Source organism: Bombus huntii, chromosome 2, assembly GCF_024542735.1.
Source record: "Bombus huntii isolate Logan2020A chromosome 2, iyBomHunt1.1, whole genome shotgun sequence".
Classification (NCBI taxonomy): domain Eukaryota; kingdom Metazoa; phylum Arthropoda; class Insecta; order Hymenoptera; family Apidae; genus Bombus; species Bombus huntii.
The window spans coordinates 15,064,367-15,087,056 of record NC_066239.1 but is presented as its reverse complement, the minus strand read 5'-3'; the positions used below and the strand labels follow the sequence as shown (position 1 = coordinate 15,087,056).

General features: G+C 36.3%; 2 protein-coding genes and 1 long non-coding RNA gene across 7 annotated transcripts in view; 1 reads left to right on the top strand and 2 right to left on the bottom strand.

Moving 5' to 3' along the window:
* LOC126878116 (uncharacterized) overlaps positions 1–22,690 on the bottom strand; it is a 54,673-nt gene that overhangs the window by 23,260 nt on the left and 8,723 nt on the right. For 2 of the 4 annotated variants that reach the window (XM_050640612.1, XM_050640609.1), the window contains exon 1: positions 3,250–3,536. The exons of 1 other annotated variant lie outside the window; for it this stretch is intronic. The gene's annotated coding sequence lies outside the window, so the exon portion shown is untranslated. Of the gene's footprint in view, positions 1–3,249; positions 3,537–16,013; positions 16,583–22,690 lie in introns of those variants that run through there. One more of the 4 variants, XM_050640610.1, reaches the window with a different exon arrangement.
* LOC126878175 (uncharacterized) lies at positions 9,842–18,278 on the top strand. Of its 2 annotated transcripts, XR_007695572.1 has the most exons (4): positions 9,842–10,382; positions 10,537–10,740; positions 13,397–13,710; positions 15,909–18,278. It is a non-coding gene; the product is annotated as an uncharacterized LOC126878175 (long non-coding RNA). The 2 variants fall into 2 exon arrangements; XR_007695571.1 differs by lacking the exon at positions 15,909–18,278 and having other exon boundaries at positions 9,843–10,382; positions 13,397–14,148.
* LOC126878118 (ubiquilin-4) lies at positions 17,779–22,664 on the bottom strand. Its single transcript, XM_050640615.1, has 7 exons — positions 21,742–22,664; positions 21,428–21,623; positions 21,009–21,297; positions 20,248–20,916; positions 20,035–20,161; positions 19,834–19,966; positions 17,779–19,338 (listed from the first exon to the last, which is right to left on the bottom strand). Exons 1-7 carry the CDS (start codon positions 21,841–21,843, stop codon positions 19,262–19,264), a joined length of 1,593 nt encoding a protein of 530 aa, XP_050496572.1. The 5' UTR covers positions 21,844–22,664; the 3' UTR covers positions 17,779–19,261.

Below are 22,690 nucleotides of genomic sequence, written 5' to 3'. Positions count from 1 at the left end.
CCTTTCGTCTAAATTCTCCATGTTAGCTTGTAAACGCGACCGATATTACCCGAGACGTCTCACATCTGCACGGGCCTGCCTTCATTTTGAATTTTCACGGAGTAACTTGACTCGATCCCGCGAATCTGCCCCACCGTTCCCTCTACACCGCGATGTTCCAGATCACGTGGCACGATCCTGAACCACAGGATTCAGCTTGGAGAGGTGGCACGCGGGGAAAGGATCTGCAGAAGAGAAAGAGAGAGAGGGGGGGGGGGGAAGAAAGACAGAGTAGAGACTGTTGTCAATAGCCAGACTTGACTCATAGAAACGGGTTCCGCTCGCATTCCGGACGTCCAGCCTCCGCTGGTCACACTACCTTCGTCCAACCTTACGACACATTCTCTTCTTCTTCCATATGGACGAGTGTAAATGTGTACAATGCGCGTGCACGCGCGCCATCGTGACAAGGATCGCGCGATTCCACGCTTTTATTCGATACCAGGGGAACACCTGTGTGGTATGTTTGCCCCGTGGGAGCAGAGAAGGATACAACTCGGATTTACAAACCGGACGCGAGGTCACGCGGTAATGGGATCGATTTCCGCTGATTTTGGATCGACCTGAAAAATGTGATTTCTTTCTGAAATTTTATGTCGAATCGGTGTTATTATCGTTGTCATTGATTTTTACGTTATCGAGGCACATGAGTAATAGAAAAAAATTTTCTTTTTGAGTAAAAGACTTAGAAGAAATATTAAATGATATTGACACGTTGAACATAAATGTTAGATATTTCAAGAACTCTGAAAGGATCTCTGAATCTTCCCTATCTTAGGGAAAAAATTAACTCGATATAATCCAAATTATTGCGATACTATTCCCTCGATTCGCATTATCAAAATTCTCCACTCTATCAATTACTGCCGGGTTTCAAATTTGTAACCAGTAATTCTAAAAAATTGCTGCAGAAGCCATATTTGATTGTACAAAAATCTTTCCAATTCGTTGGATAACGATATTCAAAGTTCAACTTGAACAGTCAGTGAATTCGGTCGAAACCAGGAAGAGAGCGAATCGGATGAGACACGACCATTGGTTATCCATCGAGTCCGACTATAACGTGGCTAAAAAGGAAACCTGTTCCTTAAAAGATTTTGTGAATCATCTCAATAAATTTTGACAAAAATATCGAGCTTCATAGAAGAAGCGAAGAAGCTGGTATAATTCGAGTAACAACGGGTCCTTGCGCGCGGATTCGTTTGATTTATCGATCAACTTTCCTTGATCCTTTAGCCGCGCGCACCCTGTCTAGTGTCTAACTAACAGCAATATACGTTAAATCGACGTATAAAGTGAGAGGTTTCGTAAGAGAACGTGTCCTCTGGTGTTCACCGGCATAATGAAGAGAACAGCCAGCCGGCGGATCCAGCTACGAAACGAATCGGGAGAAGATGAAGATCGGAGATTACATTCTTTCGATTCACTTCTTGAAACGGTACAGGTCATGAATATATGTATATTGCGTGTATATATGGGCACAAACGATTGCGCACGCCGCGTTTGCGCACCTAGGATTAGATAGGCTGCCGGAACCTAACCGTGCACCGTATATGTACCTATACTTTCCCTATTCTACGTGATACACGGGATTTCTTATTAATTTAGGTTTAAATTTAATTAATTTTGAATTAAAGAATTATCCCAACAATTTGACCACAAATCTGCAATAAATCTTCCTATACTTTTACATTTTATAAAATTATAATTTCTCGAATTCCTTATAGTTCTAATCCTAACCTAACAAAATTCATACATACGCATTCTGTTATATTCCACAGAAACTTAGAAAAGGTTAACTCTCGAGAGATTTATTTTAATGATATTACATACATATGAGTATATTCAGTACCGAAATAAGTATCCGCGTAAGAGATCGTTCAATGTATAGAAGGTAGATACATTCCGGAGAGCTAAAATTATCGTGTTTCAGGACACGATCACAAGCAACGGGTAACAGTTCTGTCGTCGTTTGCCATTTTAACGTGAAAATGATGTATGGTTCTTGTTTGTGGCTGATGCACGTGCAAGTGATTCCAATGTGTGTCCGGTGAAACCTGGCACGCGTCACCCGTTGATAACAACTGTTACATACGTTTCATGCTCGCGTAACCGCTTTTCCACTATAAAAAACATTCTGTCCACGAGTCTGCATAACAAATGTTCTATTGATGAGAAATTATTAAATCTTGTTTCGGTTACGACTTGCAGATCTTACCGAATTTTATTTCACTTCGTTTAATTTTTTTTACATGATTAGAGAGTTTTGGTGTATATTTGTATGCTATATTTTATTTTGTTTTATTTAGCGAAGGTTCGCTGAAATGTTCATCGGCAAACAATGGCGGCGTCATTCAAGCGGTGTGTGTTCGGGCTGCGTGATTTACACCGATCCTTGGGCTACGCATCCACCAGCTGGAATTAAATTACTTTCTACGGGGCGTTCGCCTTTTGTGAAATCGACGTGATCCCTTAACAGCGGCAATCTTATTATCAACGATACAAGCCGGACGTCCGTTTCATTAAGCCACGCGTAAGAACTCGACGCGGGCACAATGCGGGCCTATTTCAGATCGTCCGGGCAATAATTAAGTGTAATTAATGTCTCGAGTAATTGGACAAGGGAGATGTTGCCCGAAGGAGGTTCCCAAAATCAGGATAAAACGCCCCCGTCTGGTTCCAAACGAGGAAATGTTCTTCTTCGCCGAAGAGTATAAAGTTAATCAACTGGCTAGTTAACCGTGATGTTGTTGGGAAAACGATGTGAACCAAGTTCAAGAGTATAAAAATTAGTAAATGTGTGTTTTACATACATACATACATACATACATACATACATACATACATACATACATACATACATACATACGTGTGTGTGTGTGTGTGTGTGTGTGTGTGTGTGTGTGTGTGTGTGTTTGTGTGTGTGTGTGTGTGTGTGTGTGCGCGCGCGCGCGCGCGCGCGCGTGTTTATATATATGTATGTATATTTATATATATATTATTTTATATATATATATTATATATAACATTTATTATATATATATATAAATTTATAACAGAAAGCAAGATGTTTAATCGTTAATTAATACGATATTTATTAAAGAGTTGTTGAGTCTCCGATCTCAAAGAAAGAGATTAATATCACTACGAATTTTTAAGACAAACTAATAAAGAAATAAAATATATGCCATGAAAAACTGCCTTAAATACTTTTCATGATTTAACGTGTTGTCCTTAAGCTTAGCATTAGTCGACGAGGTCATTCACGACGAGGACGAATATCAAACTGCAAACATCACTTCGTTTTCTTTTTGCACAAGTCATCAGCACATTATACACACATCTCACTACTGTACTCTGAGGAGCCACAAATTCAAACACGACCAAATCGTTTCTCTATTCGTCCATCGATATCCACGCACATCGTATCACGGTATTACAGCGTGGAAAGAAGCGCATACAAGACGGCAAGACAAGAGAAAAGAAGTGGAGAAACTGGACGCAAACGTCGGAAACCACAGTATAAGGCGGTAAATTTGTAAAATTGGATGAAAGCCTCGGATAGGACTTCACCCGTCATCGAAGAAACCCCACGTGCCACGTAAGCTTGCTAATAATTTTAGCATCGGTCCGTCTGTGTATCCAGAAAAGCTGCTCTCCGGTAATTCGAGCCGCCTTTTGTTGATTTCTTTAACGTGCCAGTCGGAGAAACTCGTTCCTGATACTTGTCACTACGGTAGCAGTTACGACCTCGACAGAGAGTTTGGAAAATTTATCTCGATCTTAACATTTTTTCTCCTACCATTTTTTATCATTTTATTCGTTGGCGGTTTATCGTAAAAGTTTTATATAGAAGATTTAGATGATCTCAAAGAAGTTTAACCCATTAAGAACCAGGGCAACGTTGCGCTGGTAATCTTTTTTACCAACACTTAATTTCGCGATTAGATATAGAAGTTACTGGTTAAGGTACAGGTAACAGGTTAATGGTAACACATGTTCGAAAATAATTCTTTTTGTATAAAATATAATTAGACTGTAATAGAGATGGATGGTGCTTTAAAATTGTACTTCATGAGCCATAATCTGCAAGTTGCATTTTTCTTCCGTATAAGCCAAGTAGTTTTATATTTCTCAGATTCGTACTTACGTACACGTTTCGCGGGAAAGGTTCAGCGAATTATGTAACATTTTTTATCGCGGGAGAAGGTTACATGTATTTATTTTCATGTAACCCAAGGTTGATGAATGGCTGAGAAACACGTGTGTTTACGTGACTGACACAGTGTTTATCGCACATTGCATTTTTTTTATTGAAATTGCTCATTTTTTTTTAGCACCAAATTACAATCTTTTTCACTCGTATCTTTCCAACAACATTACTCGTCAGGATCTCTAAGACAAGTTTTATGCAAGTAACGGAAATTCATTTTTAATATATATTTTGCGTTTAAGTAAACAAAGTATAAATACTAAGTTAGAAATTTGATGCTTAGTAAATATTTTAATTTTTTTTTTCCAAAGAGATAAGCGTTTAAAATATTTGGATAAATATTACATACACGAAATACGATTTTATTTTTTACTACAAGAAACACACGGAAGCATCGAGTGGAATAAGCCATTGCGAAACAGACGGATAATGAAATTTTTTATTTTCGAATGCCTCAAATAGTTTATACTGTTCGAATCGTTTTGCCCGAGGGAAGTACACGTTTCAAAGACGATAATAACACGTTTCGTTTCAAGGTCGCGGCGGCTCTATGGCATCCCGGAGTGCCGAGAAGTGAAAAAAATCTCCGCAACGCAGGAAATTTAAACTTCGAAACTCGAGACTCGATCCGCGCGCGCTCCACTCTGTACTTAATGTAATGCACTAATTAACTTTTCAATTTCCGCTTCGTTACCCATTCCACAATATCTTTGTTTCATAATTCTATGGTTCCCTCTAGATTTGATTGAAGATTCTTTACATTCCGCTTAAAAAAAAGCAAGAGAAAAGATTTTTCAACACGAGTTTAAAAGAAACTGTACATTCTTAGTTATACAAGGACGAATAGGATGTGTTTATATGAAAGTTTTTCATTGTTTTCAGGTAAACAATCAATTGTTGAAGTCAGTCGATAATTGTTAATATGTTTTGAATTTTAATGTTATAACGTATGTACGCTCTAGGAGCTGATGTTCTCTATTTGTAAGTACGAATCGATGAATTAAAACTAAGTGACGATAAATGACCTTGAAGGGCCTTGAAAAGAACTAATGCTCTCGGTATACTCAAAACAATCTCTCATCGACAGCACCTTCTTAGATTAACGTAACTTTCTTTCCATATTTATCATTTCAAAACTGTGGTCCTAATTTAGAAAAGTAAAGATATTTTTCAAAAGTAACTTAATCCTATTAAGTAACTTTAACACATGACCGGTTTTGCCATGCCATGAAAGTTACTAAATACAAAACAGAGACCTCTAATATGAGTCTTAACTACTATAACTAATCATTCGCCTTCCTTGGTTCCTCCTGTTTCACATATCTGTTGACATCACTACAGTAGAGTATCCACGACGAAGAAAGACCACGAACGTGTTTTCCCGGCACAGCCAGCTGGCTTCTATTTTCCTATAACGGACAACGCACCATGTAACAGGAACTGGAGGAATCCAGCAACAACGCTAGATCAACTGCAAGGTCAATGATTTTCCGAGCAGACCGATGAACTTGCCTTGCACATGCAAACATACGTGCATCGCGTAGTAAAGCTACGTCCTCACTGACGTAATAACGAAGAACTTTTTGTTAATGTTCTATGCTTCTTGAAAAAATTGCTGTTTGTTGCACGATGTTTCTCCATATTTCTTCGCGTTTCTGTCGTCGCGATACTTGTCAATAACAAAAGACGCAATTTCTGTATCCATTTGGGGGAAGTGAAGACCAAAGGAAAATAAGAAATACGAGGCAACACGTCGCAACAGAAATAAATATTTCTTTAGTGTGTACGTACAGTTTGTCGGCTATTTCACGACGCATTTGCGCTCAGAGAACCTATTTTTGGGAACAAATGCTTCTTTGAAATCGAAGCAAAACTAAATGTGGACAAAATATTTCTGTAAATTGATACTTGTCGGTTACTGTTTGGGACACGTTGCTCCTTGTTCAGTGAGGATGCAGCTTAACTTCGTTGCAGGGAAACCAAGAGAAAGACAGAGATACAGGACGAGAGGAGGCAAGGTCGTTTCCTAGATAACAGTTGCAAGGTACAGTTGGCTCGCATGCCTCAAACCATGCGATCGGGCGCGATCATGAAAGGAGAGAAAGGGAGGGAAATGATTCCATTAGCTATAGATATAAACTATCGTTTGTTTATCGGTTCACCAATTTCTGGGACACATGGTATACCAAACGAGCTATGCTCGTATGAGTAGGATTGGGGGAAAATAATGAATAACGTGTTCGTCGTTTTACCGTTGTGTGCAATAGAATGTTACATTTCAATCGAGATACTGATAGGAAAATAAATGAAGTTGTACGTGTAAATTTTACAAATCACTAGACAACAGATTATCTTATTTGTCGCAGTATTGTAAACTTATGAAAAAGAAATCTTATAATCAGTAACTTTCATCTTGTCAATTCCCTAATCGTGTTAGTTGGTAAATTATTGTGCTAGAGGTTTCTGGTATCTCTTAATGTATTTTTAAGTGTCTAAACTTCCTACGACGCAGCGGTATCTCAATAATCACTTAACTCATCCTGTTCACAAATGACTACACTACAAAGTAAATAAATACCCGGTGACGATAACAGACTCACTTTCGACTTCTCCATCTTACAATTCTTTTCTCTTTACTGTGTCACTGTCACATTTACGATTATTTACTTAGAACTCGAATACGATACTAACACAGACACAAAAAAAGAAAAGAGAAAGAGAAAAATAGAAAGAGGGCAGTGATCAATGTCGCGTTATCTTAGCGAGGTATTCGAAAAAGCAAACATGCGTAAGAGGAAGGAGCGACGCCTGTGGGAGAGCCAGGAGACATTTGTTATGCGGTTGCGGGATAAGTGGCCTCGCGAACGAGTATAATGAGTGTAAACGTTGGGCAAAAACACAGGAAGACGGGGTTATTGATGCAAGTAACCACATTGTTGGAATGACTATGCGAAATTCACCGGAGAAATATGCTCGAAGGCGATCCCGACGCGCTTTGACGCCGCTGTAAGAGCCAGCAGGTAGCGGCCAACGATCCTCCTCCCCCTTCCACCATCTTTTTCCCTCTACTCTCTCCATCTCTCTTGTTCTACCGCCCTCTAGCGTACGTTGCTCGTGTGCGAATGTAATTTTGCGACTACACGCCATTGAAAGAAACATTATGTATGACCGTGTGATTACTCCGTCCGTTATAACAGTATACCATCGCCAAGCTCTTAAAGAGCCAGTTAATAGGAGAGCCGAGCCATCGAATATTTCATTCAAATCAGCGGTAAGAGGATGCTTCTGACTGGCTTTCGCTAGGCCGCCATATTGGTGAAAAAGAAATCGCTGGATAGGACAATAGAGGTTAGATGAGCAATTTACGATACCCATTTGGAGGATGACGGTTGCGCGAAGTGTAATACCAAGAGTAATATCGTGATGATGTTAATACAGCTGGAGTAGCAAGTTTGGGGAGAATGGTGATGGGATGAGGTTCAATTCGTGAAAGGGTTGGAGATTACTCATTGAAATTTTAGTGGTAGCAGTTATTTGTTACATTGCTACCAGTGTTGATATCTAAAGACATTTATTAAGAGACTGTCAAGAGAGAATGATTTAACATTCCACTAAGAAAGATTAAACAATTAATAACGAGTCCAAAGAAACAATTCCAAATTTCTAGCAAATCAAACAAGATTATCAAAATTTTCAATTTTCTTCTATAACTACGCTATCGATGACAAGATAAAAAGGAAAAATGTCGATCGATCAACAGGAGAATCGAATAGAGGAAGACCAGACGAAGAAGAGGTTAAGGTTACATTATCGGCGTGATATCTTGGCGCTTATTTTCTTTAGTCAGGTCCACACACGGTTGGGAAGAACGAGCAGAGCAACGAGTGATGTAAGAGAGATGTACCTACAGGGCGTCTTTCCTTCCTTCTTCTTCTTCTTCTCTTCCACCTTCTCTTCCATCCCTGTTCCTGGCGTCTTCAACCCCCTCCACTTCCACCCTCCTCCAACACCACACAACCCGACCCGACTGCGTCTCTTCCTTTAACTTTCACGAACAGTTCTCGCTTTCTTTCTGTTTCACGCCAGTCCATTCGAAGGAAGCACCCATCCAGCCCTGGCTCGGTTGAATTTAACGTGGCAGGTGCCTGCTGAATGGACATTGGGCCCCGGTTCTCTTCGTTTCCTCTCCTTCACCATAGTCTTTTCCGTTTCTTTCCTTCCACGATTTCTCTGTTCTCCTCTTCTATCGTTCGCAATCTTCTCAGCTCCTCTCTATCTGCCGCTCTATGTCAGCGTTGCCCAACCGTGGGTCCCAACGGACTCGTTACATCTCGTAGTATCGGATTTGCAACGACGCTAGGTGTTCTGTTATTCGCTGAATGAGAAATATTTCGACTCTTTGGCGATTAGTTCTAACCCACAAAGAGCCGAAGTTGAGTTAACACAACGAAACATTTATAATATTTAACCTTGTTAATTTACATTATTGAATTCTACCGAATTCGCGTTGCGAATTAATTTTATAGAATTTAAAAAATATACTCAGTTTTATTTTCCATAAATATATTCTAACCAGTGAGATATTCCTTTATATCAATGGATAACTGCAATTTACACATCGTGCCATTTAAAAAGCATTTATTGCAATGGCGACTCCCTTGTAAGTATTAAAAGAGTCCAGGACTGTATAATAAAAGAAGTTCCGAATGTCCGACTGTCGTCAAGACCCTTCGTAGAATCTAGTGTGACTGGAACCATTCTAGTTTATTATCGTAAATTGCTGTATTAGCGACTCAGGTCACCATCTCTGAGAACCATTTGAAAAGTCACAAAAGTAGAGTCTCGTAAGGTGAACTTGATTACCAGCTGTGTTATATAAACTTCTACTAGTAACCTTAACAATACAAGAAGATACAAGTACAAGGGAAGAGTTGGAACGATAGCTTCTATCGACCAAATGCCTCACATAACAACTGTCTCTGTAGATGTCAATCAATATATCTTGTTTTGCAACAGTTTAAAGAAATGTATTAGGTTATTCGAAAATATATAAAAACGAAGTATCTCCACTTTGCCAATAATAACCCCTAGTTCAATGTCGGTAAGTGGGGCAGTACGAATGTTGTGAGTTGTGAGCCACTTGCGCGGTTGGTAGAGGCACGCGATGCACACAAATGAAGCGCTCGCACGCATTTGCGAAACACGCTAAACAGATGCTCGTCACGAATGCTTGCTAATATCCGTTTATTTTACAGGACGAAGAAGCCGAAAATAGATCAAAGCGAGAATATCTGAACGTACTCAGACCACGTGTAGCTCTGATCAAGATCATTTCCTCCTCGTTACGATTGGTTTTACTTACCTAATTTCTCTTTTACTAATACTAATGATTAACCACGGAAGACGAAATAACTCGTTTCGCGCTCACTGCCGAGTAACTCCTTAGACATAATAGTTTCTTTGTTTAGATTCTCTATATGTACTTTAATGCGTTGATTCGCTTCTGTTAAAAATAAGTTCTATAACGTGTTGAAAAAGATATTTGTCATTAAGAAATAAGCAGAGCTTCATTAAGGATCGGTTTGCGTGTTTTTAGTTGTACTTCCTGATGTGTAATTTATGAGATTAGAAGCTAACGAACAAAAGGTTGCACTACATCAAATTCGTTGGCATGCGCAGACGGCCTCTTTGGTTATTGTAGCGCGTGCGTGCACGCGTTGACTTCTCGATGGGACGTCGGGATATGGAAGGCCGCCGCGGTAGAAAAAGAAGTAACGCGAAGGCTCGTCAACGAGAGTGACTCTCTCTGTAAATGATCAGGAGTACGCCGCCGGACAGTTCTTCTTGCCTTTTCGAGCGACCGCTTGCGAAACCGACGTGTCTACCAGTTCCATTGGTTGCGCTGCTATTCTTCTTAATTTTTCCCATTTCAACGAATTTGTTCAAATGGTTTCAAGATTAATTTGAAATTGGAGATAATTCTCGCGCCTTAGTCCATTACGGGCCAATCTTGCGTTAACGTAACGTTCCATTTGCAATTTTTTTCGACCGATTATCTTAGAATTTATTATTATTTATATCTTCTTCTTACGAATAAGTGAACCTACAGATGTTTCTTTGAACTAAGAAAGTAAGTAAGCTCTCTTTTTGCGAATTAAATAATAATATACTTATGTAATGAGATTAAGAAATTAATGAAAAGTAGAGTTGATGATTTTAGCTTCTGAGAGGTCTATGTACAAATACATAGAGCGTAGAAGAAAATATCCTTCTACTCTTTCCAGTTGGAAATGTTGATGGCGAATTGACAGCCGATTTGTTGAAGATCGTATATAATACATATGTTAGGAAAGATTTGCGCATAAGACAAGTCGCGGCAAATGTAACGTTCCAGCAGGATGTACGCGTGTGAAGGTATAGTACAGGAATGGCGGGAAAAAGGAAAACTACAAAATTGCCGTGAAGCGACCGCACAAGTCGACGATGAGGTAAGTATCACGTTGGTCTGTAACCCGACGTTTTGCTGGCATTTGCGCCTCTTAAGGCGATCACTTTTCATTCTGCTTCCGTTTCTCTTGCACTCGTTGTCTTGTTCCTTTGCTTCGTTCCCGTATCTTCCGCTTCTATTGCTCTATTTGGCGTCTTTCAAACCGTCCAGAGACGAGCAAGAATACGAATTATACAAATAGAGGTGAAGTGATAAAATGCATTTTTACGTGGATGATTCTCGTTTCGCAATGTTTTCATGGACAATTTTGTGTTCCTTTTCACATAATCTAAATTGTATCAACCAATGTATGTGTCACAATATGAATTTAAATTCAAATAGCTTCATATTTCATAAATGAGATACCATATCTCAGTGGAGAAGAATATCATTAATTAATAAATAATAAAGTTATATTAGTTCGTTGTCGACTGCAGGCCAGTTAGTGAGCAGCTCAAGGTCGGGGCGGTTGTTCGAACCAAGGCCAGATCCCAGTTTCCTCGACTTTTCAACGTTTTATTGGAAACATGAGATGAGCGGACGCAACCGGCGTGTACCTCGTAAATTTGAAACCATTACGCTAGCCTCATATTGTATATGGGGTGTTCCAGTAATCATGGTACAACCATGGTACAACCAAGAAGGGGATGATTCTATGAGATAAAACCAGATGAAAATCTAGAATAAAATCTTCTCGCATGGAATTTTGTTTTTAAGAAGATCAACTTAATTTCAACAAACGCTACAACAATCCAGGCTTTTAAAGTTTGATATTAAACATTTCGAATTCATTTCAATTTCTCACATAGAATTATCATCTTCGCTACGATTACTGAGACACCTTGTATAAGTATCCTTTCTCACTCTTCCCCGACTATTATTTACAACATTTGCATTGGCGGACATATTCAAGCACAGGAAGTATCGAATGGTAATATTCGCTATTCAGCCACAAGCTGGAGTCAGGATGAATACCCTTGTCCAACGATCAGCTCTCATTAACAGTTGTTTTTTTACAACAAATATGTAATTGTAAAATGTTGAACGCCATCCACGGTTACTGTAACCAGATACTTGGGCAAAATTTAGTCTCCATTCACGATCCATTAACGAATAATATAATCAATGACTCGATGTTGCACTAACAGTGTAAAAATAGGAGGAAGTACATTATATTATTTTGCGTTAAGATATGTGACGTCACTTGTTTGATACTTACGTCATAAAATCTCAGATTCGAAATGGCTTCCGAAATTCGAACGGGGAAGAATTTGAGGAAGAACTATATAAGTTTAGTTAGAGATGATATTACAAAGAAAAAAATAATCGAGACTTATTAACTCGTTCGTAAATAATAATACTTATCGATATTCATAATATGTCTTATTTTTCGTATATGTACACATAGGAAGAAGACGCGGCGCGGCAAATTCAAAAATGAAACCAAATGTGAAATACGTAATTATCTATTGTTGATAAAAAAACCTCCAATTGTTGATAAAAAATTTAATGGAAGTAATATGTACATCTTTGATAAAAATAGTAAAACAAAAAAGATTATGTTAGTGGAACATCGCAGCTTTTTCCACAGCAGACATCAAAGAACGACATACAGTGGATGTAATCGCAACGAACCGATAACCATGATTCCCGCACGTAAAGTTTGCTCACTGGGTTTTCGCCGTTTTCACTATTTCCTAACTCGAAGTCCGCGTCGCCGCAAGTCGTTCCTCGTAACAACGGCGTAAACCCGTCGGTGTGCTTTAGCCTCTTAATAGTCCGACCTTGAGCCAGAACTAAGGAGTGCCTTTGCTACAGCATAACCTTCGTATACCTTCATCAGCAGGGCTCAACCTACGTCTGACAGCATACTTTTGTTTTCTCCGTTCTACGTTAATTGAATCGAGAAATTCTGCTTGTCCTCATTTGATACCTTTTCGCTGTTTGTGGATCGTGTCATTTTGCATATATGTCGCTTCACTTATGTTGGAGATTGATGAAAACTGATGGAATTGATGAAATTCAGATATGAAGTTTCGACCACATTGAATTTTGGTACCAACATATATTTTTTTTATAAATGTTAATAGGTCCACATAAAACTTCATGTATATATATTTTTATGTTCTGTCTTTTTTATATATCTCATTTATTTTTTCTTTTTTATAGAATCGGTGAGTTATCGAAACACGAATTGTTGTATAATTACCTTGAATCATTGATTCAAGCGCAAATTTAAATAGTACACATGTGTTGAAACAGCCCGTATGCTAGCAACAGTTATTCATACTTTCAATTAGGTGACAAGATAAAAGCGCAATGGTATACACGGTGAATGGATCCCGCGTGTCATGTGTTGTTTAATAGAGAGGCTTAGAAGCATCTTTTCCTTCACGACAATTTTACGGATTACATAACTGATCGTCTAAAGGAACGATAATAAAATTGTAAAAATCTTTAATCTCTAAAATAGATTACCATCATTGCTAGCGAAAGTCAAATCTGCGTAATATTCGTTAAATTTGCTATCCTACGATACGACACACGTTATACATATCTCTCTAATATATGAGCTATTCCAGATCCTTTTATAAATTTGTAACTTTGTTAAGTAATGATTTGCTTCAGGAAGAAAATAATTGACAATTTCTTTACAGTGTAAATGCGATGTAATCGATATTACCACGAAATCAAATTATCGACATGCAGTGAGAGAAATCCCTCAGTCGATAAAACATTCAGAAGAACGCAGAGGATGCAAATGGAGGATGAAAGGGCACGGGAGAAGCGCGTTCCAACAAAAATGGAAGAAACGCCGCGTATGGTCTAGCGCTCGAACGTCCGAAGACAAATTAATCTTCGCCACGATTCAACAGCGTGAGATGGAATGCGTTCGAGGGAGTAACGGGTACAAAATATCTTGCATACACGAATCGCGAGGCCACCTCTTCTCACCGTATCCAGGGACGACGTAAGTCTTCGAAAATCACGGGGAACCATCAATCTCGTTTTTTCTCATATCTTTTGACTATAATAATGTAATTTAATCTGTGCTTAATGCTATATTACGACACTGCGCCTGTATGCGTAAAGGGTGCAGTTACAGAGAATATAATGTATTCTATAGTAGAATTAAGAAGACGGTTGTTTCTGATAATAAGCTTTGTAATATACATATAGCTTCATATATAAACCCTGTAATTTTGCTATATTATTAACTAAAATGAAACTTCAAAAAATATATGATTAATTTAAAAAAAATTTTAATACAACAATTACTTCTATAATTATCATTATACATAACAAAAAATTTAATATTCATGAAAATGTAATCTCTATACTACTTAAAAAGGAAAAAAATAGGTCATTTATGTTTGACACAGATATGAAATATAACAAAGAAAATAAAGTTACAGTAATGACGTAAAGCACAAGCTAATCTCGTATATAGCCCCATTATTTATATTTTCCGTGAACCTTCTGCCTAAAGCATCTGTCTATCGCATAAATGGAGTTCTCTAATTCTTTTCAAAATTCTATCCTTTTACTATTAATCGATCGCTCTTGCGTGAGTTGTGGCATAAATTTATTCAACGTATTTATCGATAGATAATATAAACGGTGTAATTTAATATTAACTGCAATTTTAAAAACTGATTATAAACTTACTTTTAGATGTTACATAATTTCATTTCGATTATTTTAAATCATCTTAAAAGTATAGGATTATCCACGATTTTAAAAATCCTAAAAGTTTGTAGAAATCGAATAGTACCACGTGATGATGTATCGCTTAAAGAAATTAAATCACTGTTCAAATTACACTTAAAAGTGTGAAGATAATATATTTAGCAATCATAAACATTGGTACTTCATTCAGTACTTCATAGTATATATTTTTTTACTAAATGCACTGATCTTGATGTCTAATTATATACAAGCATATCTTTTAAAATTTCAAGCAAGTACACCAATTTATAAAATTGAAAAGACATTTTATTAATGTTCATAAATCTTTGTGAATCGTCTGATGATTATTTTAAAATGGATATCTGAAACCTGTTTTGGCAATGCTTTTTAAATAACCGCTATTTGTTTAAATATTGATGGATTATTCAATAGTTGTCAGCTAGTTTTTCTCCTTTTTTTATAATAAAAAAAGGAAAACATTAATTAATGAATTATTCAAAAAATGAATCGATCGTTAATTTCTATCATAACATCTTTATAACTCTGCGTATGAATAATAAAGTATCTTTGAGATGCACTATATCTTTCAAGTTTTTTCGTCAAGCAGTTGGCGCGTAACGTATTTATCGATCGTATCTCTACAAACGTAACATTACTTTTCTTTTCATTACAACGATAGTATGTTTCAAGCGAAACTCGTTTGCAGTTATATACCAACTGCGCACAACACAATACATAATACAAATAAAAAAAGTTCAATGAAAATAAAATCCAAATACGCAAATTAAAATTACTAACTATAAGATTTAAATTAAGAAGATTAGTGATAAGCATATCTACATTTTGATCACGCGACAATTTCCGACATGTTACTATTAGGTTGTAACATACATTAGTCTCGTTTTCTTCATTTACAAACAAAGATAAAACCATGACCAATTTACGTTATAACCTAATATTTTCATTTTTGTGTTTACATAGGCACAATTCCAAACATCGTGTAACAACAGGTTGTATCGTTATTATGCTATCTGAAGCAGATACGCAAATATACATCCTCGTTCATAAATATTAGGACACTTACAAAAAATTAGGTGAACCCGAATAATCATTACGAAGTTATTATTATTATTATATATATTATATTATTATTATATAAGTTATTATTGTTTGGTTCATATTGATTTAGATTTTAATAAAAAGTTCCTGTCTAATTTTATTTAAAAACTTTTCAATCTCAATCGGGAGATTCTGAAACTAATTCATTATTTTTACATAACTATTTTCACTGGTTGACATAATCGAATACTGCCTTACGTACAAAACCAACAGATGTCCTAATAGTTATGAATGGGGATATCCAATACCAATCATAACTGGCAAATTTTTGTAAATACTATTATATGCTTCGTATGACTTCATTTGCAAATCGAAACATAAAATTAACTACAATACAGTAATCAAAAGATATTATCGCAGCACAAGGAGGATTTGGAAGAAAGCGCGAAATAGGGAGAGAAAAGAAAAAGGGCCTATGAAGATCCGTCCCTGGCCTCGGCGAAACCGGGCGGGCTGCTAACTCACCTCGTGCCACATTCCGCTGGCTCTGCCAACGTTTTCGAAGACGAGAATGCACCGTGTTGGGCCTGACCACCAACTTTTGCACCGAACAAACCATACACCTACACCACCCGACACTACTCGCTTCAATTTTCGAAAATTCAAATGAACACGTGAGAGGTTCAGCGGGCTGGCATGCCCGCGACGCGATTCGTCCGCGCTGCCCGCGCGCAGACTCAGACGAGGGTTCTTCACATACCACAAGTAAATATCAATCCGATGATCGCGTGTGTGTATCGAATCGAGATCACTGAGATTACGTTGGAAAACCGGCGTTATATACACACTTTGCGATAATACACTCTTCTACGTGAACCGTGCGACCGATCAACACAGACTGAATCGCCGCCGCGCCAACCGACTGATCATAGTACAGTGCAGTTCGTGAGCGACAAAGGGAGGGGATGCGCGGATTGTACGTTTATGTTTATAGTGGCTCACCAAAGTATTTGAACATTTATAGAAATATTTTATAGGTATATAATATATTATGGGTATTTTATGTAAATACTTAATTTATAAAATCATGGGAGGGGGGAAATTATGATAAATCATATTTCTACCTTTTACGGGAAAACCATTTCAAAATTTTATTACACTGCCGATTAAACCGAAAATTATGTTTCGCCAACCTCTTGAACATTTTAAAAATATTAAGAACTTCATATTATGTATGTCACACGAAATATTTTACATACAGAAATTTAAATATAGTCATGTCTCATTATAATTTGAATACTTTCGTGAGCTACTATTTGCGGTTGAATCCTAAAATACTAGTTTTAAGGAAGATCATTATTTTAAAAATTACATCACACACACACACACACACACACACACACACACACGCACGCACACACACACACACACACACACGCACACACACACACACACACACACACACACACACACACACACACACACACACACACACACACACACACACACACACACACACACACACACACACACACACACACACACACACACACACACACACACACACACACACACAAAGTTTATACATATCGTACAGTTTACTTGGACATTCATGTTTTATGATCTACTCATATGCATCGTTAGAATCTCGATTAACAGAATAGGTCGGTAGTGCTTGGGTTAAGTTCAGTTAATATTGACATGGATTAAGGAATATGTTGCATGATACAAGCAAATTGGCGCGCTGTAAGACTGGATACGCAAGACAGGTCGGTATTATGATAATGACTTTACCGACCAAAGTCTGTATACATTTTCGATCTGGTTTCAAATTTTATCAATATAATCGTATTTCATTACAATGATAATGAAATTTTAAAATGTTTTATATAACACATAATATATACATACATAAATATTTTTTATAGTAAGCATTCTTTGGTAATCTTACTTTTTATAGTTTAATGGAGGGATATTGAAATGGATATTTATTACTATCAATTTTTGAGAAAAAATAACAAATATCTTTTTATAGAATGTAAGAAGAAATTATTTAAAGCATAATAGCAATATTGTTTGTAAAAAGGGAAATAGTAAAATAATAATGAATCTCGTTATTCTGGTAAAAGATTACTAAAACGTGAATTCGATTTAAAATGTATATTTTACATAGGTTCCAGTCTATGTTATTCCTAAACATATGTTTTATATTCGTATATCATCCACTCACGTGTATTGCTAAAGTAATCGAATAATACCTTTAGATATACCTTCATACTTAAAAACTGAGTTAATATGAATGAAACATAATTTTTATTTTGTGATATAATCGCTTGTACAGAATACCTTGTTTAGTGAAGATTTACTGAATACAGATAAAACTTTATTATAATGCGCATAAGTATTTATGTAATCATACATCAATCGAAAATATTAAAATTATAACTGCGTTTCATTTCTTTTTCCTTCGATAATGATAATTTATAACATTACCTATGTTGTTTTCTTCCTTCATACGTCCTTAAACCTAACCGATGATTACATTTCCAATTTGACACATTTACATGTAATATTTTTTTCGTTTATAATCGATCTTTTTTCTCGCGCGTTTCTCTATAAACAACCTACACCATAAAATTCTCGATCATCACGCTACAAATCTCTAAATTTATATCTTAAGGACATGTAATGCGTAGTACATTTTTATACTTTTCTTTTCTTTTTTTTTGTTATTTTTTAATAACATAAAAACTAAAGAGAAAAGAAAACAAAAAAGACAAAGAGAGAAGGGGGGGAGAAAAAAGAAAAACAATGTGCGTCGGCATAAAGAGGTAAAAATAAGGAAAAGAATGTGTTCTTCTTCCGCTTCTTATCGCCGTACATACAAAACTTACATGGAAAACACTAATGGATCACCGAACACTTTCTCCTTTAAGCAGAAAGAATAAATTGTGTTACGAATTTATTCGTTAGCTCGAGGTTCTCGATTCTTTGCGTTTATTATACATCGAATGTTACTCAGCAATCAATAATTAGCCCATAGCCATTTTTGTATGACAAACATGCCTGTATATGACAACATACCTTTTTGTATATGACAAACATATGAACGTTTCATGCAATACATTTACTAATATGATTATTACGTACATTTAAGCAAAAAAAATGACTCTTTTTCTCCTTCTGAAATTTACAATCGACTGATCAAAGCCAGAAGCATATTTATTTTAACGGCAATCTATTTTCCATGCAGGTTCCACTGTTTCTAAGAAACACCATAAATGTACAATATAACAAAGAAGAAGGGTAGGTCCTTCGTATTACGATCTAATATAACTTTTTCTCTCGCTTTCTCGCTCGCTCTCACGCTCTCTTTCGCTCTCTCTCTCTCTCTTGAATATCTGATAAACAAATTTACACCGACGAAATACATTAACAGAGCTATCTAGTACTTAGAGCACATCGAGAAATACAGAATACAGAATTAAACTAGAAAATTTCAAGAGTGAAATATATCGTGTAACAAGTTAAACATTTAGATACCAGTACTTATATCCACCAAATATGATAAAAGTACCAATCGAAAATAAAAAATGCATATTAAACGAGTCGGTAGCGTGTATTCTGTCAAGAGTTGGGGTAGAAGTTTATAATTATTTTTTTCCTTTTCTGACAGTCAGTTACCTCAAATATCTCTCACTACGCCTGTTGTAAGAGGTAAATAAGGAATAGATTAGAAATAGTAATGGAATAACAGTATTGCATATTGGTGGTTAGCTCATAGACACTTGTCCGTTAGACAGTAGTCGTTCAACAGCTGCATTTATATCTCCGAATGTGGCGATTAGTGCTGAAAATAACATTCATAAAATAACATATATTATGTATTATGCTAGTATAAACTGTATGCTATATACTAGTACATATTTTATACTTCTATCAACACGTTTTGTGTCATGTGGGTCATTAATAGCCTATCCTAATTAGCAAAAATAAAATAAAATTGAAGTACAAGAATTCTAACGCATGTGCTACTTTTCTCTGATTAAATATTCTAATGTATTTTTTTCACTCGCGAATTAGAAATTCTGAAGAAATGCTTACCTTTCTCTGAGCATAGAATATATTAATACAAGCTGATTAACCAATTGAAGATCAAATTTCTTTACTCTACTTCATTGAAATAAATATATATATGACTGTCTGATTGAACTATAATAAAAATCCATACAACTGAGATACAATTCCTTAGAAAAACATGCCGATGTCGTTAAAAATATATGTAAATATTTAGTATTCCAAATAATGATTGTGGAAAGTTAGAAAAAAATATGCATATTGTTACCTTGTAAATTAGCCTCTCTATTAACAAAACCCATAGCTGTAAGTTGTTCTAATTGCGCCCTGTAACGTTCTTCCGGTGGGGGAACAGGTTGACCATCCACCTCTACACCTTGGTTTAATGCCATTGCCGATACCTGTTAAAAATAAAATTAGTAACCAGTTCCTACCACATTTATCATTCGTAATCATATGAAATGTTTACCATGCGTGCCATAAATTGGGAGAATGCGTCTTGTTGATTTGTATCTGATGACTCCGTCGCCGGTGGCGTTGGATTTGTTGTACCTCCACTAGGTGTTGTAGTCGTAGGCGGTACAGTCAAACCCATGCTAAAAATTATACGTTAATTAATATTCAAACATATCTAATATGATATAAAATTGTATAAAACACACTTATGTTACTAAAAACCTACTTTTCAACAAGATCCGGAGCAACAGTACGTAACTGTTCCATGCCTTGTTGAATTTGCATGATAGCAGCTAAAGCATCCGGATTAGTAACAACATTTTGAATTTGAGGATTTTGCATTTGTTGAATAAATGCTGGCATCATGGCTCTCATCTGTTCTTGCATCTGAGGATTTCCTCGAAGAAAAGGATTAGCAGAAATCATCCTATTGGCCATAGCTGGATCTGCTGCCAAAGCTTCTAACATAGACCTTGTATATGGAGCATTTAACATGTTTCGTATCAGCTGTGGATTTTCCATCATTTGAGCTGCAAGACTTTGCATTCCTGGAGAATTTAAAAGGCCTCTCCCTTGCTGCTGTTGCTGCTGTTGTGGTTGCTGATTTGAAGAATCACTTTGATTCTGAGACCAAGGATTTGGCAATGGATCTCTATTTTCTTGGCCTTGCTGTGGATTATTCTGACTATCTTCGCTACTATTATTTTGCACTAGTGCCGCAAAAGGATTTTGCTCATTGGCTGCTGCAGCAAACATGGGCTCCTGAATATCACGATACATGCGACGAAGTGCACTATATCCGCCAGGAATACTTTCTAAATTAGATATAGCTCTGTCATGGGAACGCATTAATTCTTGGAGCATTGATGGATTACGTGCCAACTCTATTGTTTGTCTAAAAAGGCATATAATGTGAGTATTATATATATTTATAAGATAAATCACATTATCTAAAACTTGTTATATTTTGAATGGTTTCATTCTCACCTTAATAATTCAGGATTATTCAACATATGACTAATTTCTGGATTACTTTGCATCAATTCTCGCATTTGTGGATTAGCTGCAACCAAGTTGCGCATGCTTTCTGTGTCATTCATTAAACTTTGCACCAATGGATGATTAAGTACTTGATGCAGTGCTTCTGGATTTAACAGTAACTCGCGTTGCATGCGCTGTTGTAAATCTATAAAGTTAGTGGACCCTGAACCAAGTGAGGCTAGACCTACAAGTCCTCCTAAACTTCCCAATCCAAAAGGACTAGCATTTATGTCAGCTATATGAACCAAAATAAACGAGAAAATATATATATATTGATAAGAATAACACAGTAATAATTGAAGAATACAGTTAAAACTAAGTTGAAACTAAATATTTCTCAATGCTTGATCCATATACTTTTATACCTTGTGACCGTTGAGGTGTAGAATCTTGACTTTGATTAGTGGGAGTACGTGGTGCCTTGATAACCAGATGCACCGTCAAACCATCTTTTACATTATGTGTACTCAGAGTTTCGTGATCTTTCATAATCTTTCCAGCAAAGATTAGGCATAATTGTTCTGTTTGAGCATTGAACTTCTTCGAAATTGCCTCTTTGAACTAAAAATTTCAAAAAGAAATAATTATTAGAGCTAACCCAACAATGACAAATTATGTTATTTAAGTTGGAAAACTAATTCTTGATGAAATTACAGAGATATAAAATCGAAAATCTTACATCTTTAATACTCGCATCTTCTTCGATCTCAACGGTTTGTTTTTCTTTTGGCGTTTTGACGTTAACAGTAATTTTCTTTCGAGTATCCTGGCCTTCTGCCATCTTGAATCGGTAGATGACTCGTTACTTTCGACGCTTTCGATTCTCCCTCGTTGAGGGCCAATTGCGCACCACTTTTCTTGAATACTTTAACTCTTTTTTTGCACCACGGGAATTTCTTTTACGAACCGATTCCCGAAACAACTACGCTAAATTTTGTTCACAACTTATTCCAAAAAACTATAAAGATCACATAGAAGGGTCAACTTGAGCGACTATTCTATGAACCATAACGTACAAAACGATGAAAAGTACACGATATGTCAAGCACCCGTATACGGTATCGTTAAGCACTAAAACATACCGTATTTATCGAGAAAATAATTCTATCGTTTCGTTAAACGATCTCTATATAAATATATAGATGATAAAGTAACAATCTTACTGGAAAATATATCGTCTTATTTGTAAAAAATCACGAATCGCTGTGTTGAGAGGTTATGTTGCGTTGCCACTACCGCAACTTTAAAATACTAACACAAGCTTGATTATGTGTCACTTTAGTGTTAAATATCTACCAGATATGTATATATTGTATCACCAGTAAGGAATGATGTATTTTACGAAGAAATTGTGAAATCTGGAAGTACTCACATTCTAACAATAACTTGATAAAACATATATTTAACAAAATTATTATTAAGATCATTAATACATGAAATTTATTAACTAAATATTTATCAATTAGTTTAGAAGATTGTTTTACACAGTACTGTAGATGTAATATTTCGATAATGACAATGTATTACACGTCACAATTCATTACAATACATATTAGTTTCTAGAAAGAAATTCTATTACCAGATAGTTAGAAACAATAAATCCTGTGATATTACACCGTAATAACATA